This window comes from Echinococcus granulosus, assembly GCF_000524195.1.
Source record: "Echinococcus granulosus chromosome Unknown EG_S00015, whole genome shotgun sequence".
Lineage (NCBI taxonomy): Eukaryota > Metazoa > Platyhelminthes > Cestoda > Cyclophyllidea > Taeniidae > Echinococcus > Echinococcus granulosus.
In genome coordinates, this window is record NW_020170395.1 from 710,377 (window position 1) to 713,238 (window position 2,862).

Consider the following 2,862-nt stretch of genomic DNA (forward strand, 5'->3'; position numbering starts at 1 on the left):
AATAAATCCTCGGCGGCATAGGAGGAGGAGGCAGGGGCCGGGGGGGAGGCGAGGGAGTAGAGGGGAAAAGGATGGAGATGGGGGAAGGGGTTAGTGACTTTCCGATGAGCACCAGAATCCCTCCTAGGCGGGAGCAAAAGTTTCAACCAGACTCAAAAAGCCTCCGTTCCCTCGTGCTCTATCCCGCCCTTTCTATTTGTGCACTACTGAGCGTTTTTACCGCATTCCTTTGCCGAGACGGTCGATTAAAAAGTGCACAGTTGAGCCGTCTGCATTTTAAAACTAAAATGTAGGTGTCCAATCCTTTTCTAAAATTGGAAAATTGCCTTTTGTTATTGAAACTATGAGAGGCTGATTAAAGTTTAGTTTAGAAATTGAGATCATCGTGTTAAATAAAATTTTTGATGATTTTACTAACTTTCCCTAACATGCATAGATTTTCTCCCTATACACCTGCTCAGCGTTCTAAATTTTGCTAAAAGTCATGGTGAATTGGAGTTTATAAACGTTTGTTGCAGAGGATGCTCCAAATCAAAGTTGTTTATCACAACCTACCCCCAAAAGGGAGGAAAAGAAAGTGTACCAAAATTAATCACCTGGACAGGACTTTATTAATGGCAGTCAATTTTCATGCTAGTGTACCACAGATATTTTTGGGGTGGGATAAGGCCAATCCCGGAGGTGTTTGGCATGATTTAATTAACTAAAAGAAGCAAGAATCCGATTGGCGAGGCATGCTATTACCTTGCGCCGCAAATCTTGGTCCAGAACCGACAACAGCAATGACATGATTTGATTGACTCAACATAATATACGAAGTTATTGTGCATATCTGGAGACGGTTTGTTAGCTTCTTCTCTTGCATTGTTTGGACCTAGGTCTTATTGAATATGCAGATACTATACTTTAATACCAGTGAATGAGCAAGCGAGGTAACGAACTAGAGAGGAAGGCGAAAAGAATTGTGGTAAAGAGGAAGACTGGAACTTTCATACGTCAAAAGCTTCGAGTTCTTTAAGGAGGGCAAAATATAACCCTAGTTTGAAATAACAATCAGAGGAGGGAGAAGGATGGAATGTGTTAATCAAGGGTGATTCAACAGAGACACGCGCGCATGCACGCGGTGACGGAATCACCAACAGGAGGAATAAGAGGAAGAGGATGAAAAGGCTCTGATCTAGACCGCCGCCTCACGCAATTCTTCTCACAGAGCGTTCCTCGTATGCACCAACTATCCTCAAAGGGGCATGGCGTCCCCTTCTTCTCCTCCTCTCCCTCCGCCAGCACTAGAGTCTCGTCTCCTTTTGCTTCTACTGTTTCCTCTACTGCTTCGGCTGCCGCTGCCGCTGCTACTACTGACAAGCGGCAAAGCAGCGAAACATCATGACAAATAGCGTTCCGCCACACCCCAGAGGAGAGCGAAAGACAGAGGCAGAACGGAGGGAGGTGCTCTTATCGTCTGCCGTCTCGCTCGGATGAAGTCGCAGTCATAATTCATTTTCCTGACCGTTGTTTTTCCTCGCAAATGTTTCCGACCTAAGACGTTTAGCTGGCTGGTGATGTGAGCTTTCTAGTGTCGGGGTGTTTTGTAAAAGTTTAGGTGTTAAAATTTGAGATGGAATATCAAGACCTATTGCGGTGGTCCGAAGATTCGTAATAAAATAAACTTTATTTGAGTCATATCATAGCATTTGCACGCTGTTTCAGTCTTTAGTGACTCGATTGTTATGACGCTAACATGAAGCTCTGCTTGTACCACCTTTGTTACTAGCCCCCGGACACTTCTGCAAGTTTATAGCACAGCTTATTTTAGGCTTACAAGCCTTATAATGTCTCTGGAGAAAACTTGGATGCTGTAAGGTATATTGAATAGTGCTGCGGTGGCTATATGATACAAATGTAGTTCAAAAATGACCAGAGAATGCATATAGGTCTCCATTAAATTAACAGGAGCGAATGAATTAAAAAAGCTTACCATTTGTTTAAAAATATAAAAATGCCCATAAATGACAAAAACATGGTCACTGCAGAATACGCAAAGGAAAATCTAAATCTATTTTTCGTCGGTACACGGTTTATTCCAAACTGAAACGCATATGGAAGGATTTTTAAACTAACTGATGTAATAGGGCAGTAAAGCTTATATATCAAGTTAGCTTCGGGTGTTGCATGGCCAATGCATCTCCCTTGTCATTGCATCGTGGGATATTTTACCCCTTGATCCCACCACCACTCGGTAAATTTGGTAATAGTGCAGCACATCTATTTCAAGTGAAGCGCAATTTATGACTCGGTGCATTTTCACAGGGCTCGGTGAAATAAATTATGCTGTGAACTTAGTGCCACGGTTTTTCCCTTTGTAAGTACCAGCGACTTAAATACGCAAAGGCAGCCAAATGAAAGAAGTTCTGTAATGTTATGACAATTACTAGCTGGGTCTAAAAGCACTGCACCATTGTGGTACAGAAGGGAAATAGGTCGTAAGGAGACGACGGGGCGTATAATGGCAAAGGTTATGGATAAAAGCCAATCAGTAGTGTTTAAAGTAACAGACGGAGAATCCTTAATTGACTTGGGAGTTAAAATACGACCGAAAACTTGAAACTTTTTCATTCGATAAAGTACAGACAATGAAGTCATATTCTATATAATGTGTCAGCGAATTACTTTCTCTAAAGAAAAAATAGTCTGATTTAGATACTTAAAGTAGAGCTAAATCACTGCAATTTGTTGACAATAGACATTTCGGCTTCTTGTCTTTCTACTACGGCAGTAAAATATCATCACTATATTTTGTAAAGGGTTAGGGTACGCAATAGAAATAAAAGTAGTACTGGCTATTCTCCTGGAAAATGAAATATA

General features: G+C 41.5%; 1 protein-coding gene across 1 annotated transcript; it reads right to left on the bottom strand. All coding sequences in view use genetic code 11, as the record gives it.

The window, feature by feature from the left end:
- Positions 1 to 699: 699 nt before the first annotated feature.
- On the bottom strand, positions 700 to 2,640 carry EGR_03075 (hypothetical protein; the record flags this gene model as incomplete). The annotated part of the gene is made up of 5 exons (XM_024492324.1): positions 700 to 703; positions 745 to 874; positions 1,820 to 1,884; positions 1,976 to 2,117; positions 2,430 to 2,640. 5 exons carry the CDS (start codon positions 2,638 to 2,640, stop codon positions 700 to 702), a joined length of 552 nt encoding a protein of 183 aa, XP_024353250.1.
- Between the last annotated feature and the right edge of the window lie 222 nt (positions 2,641 to 2,862).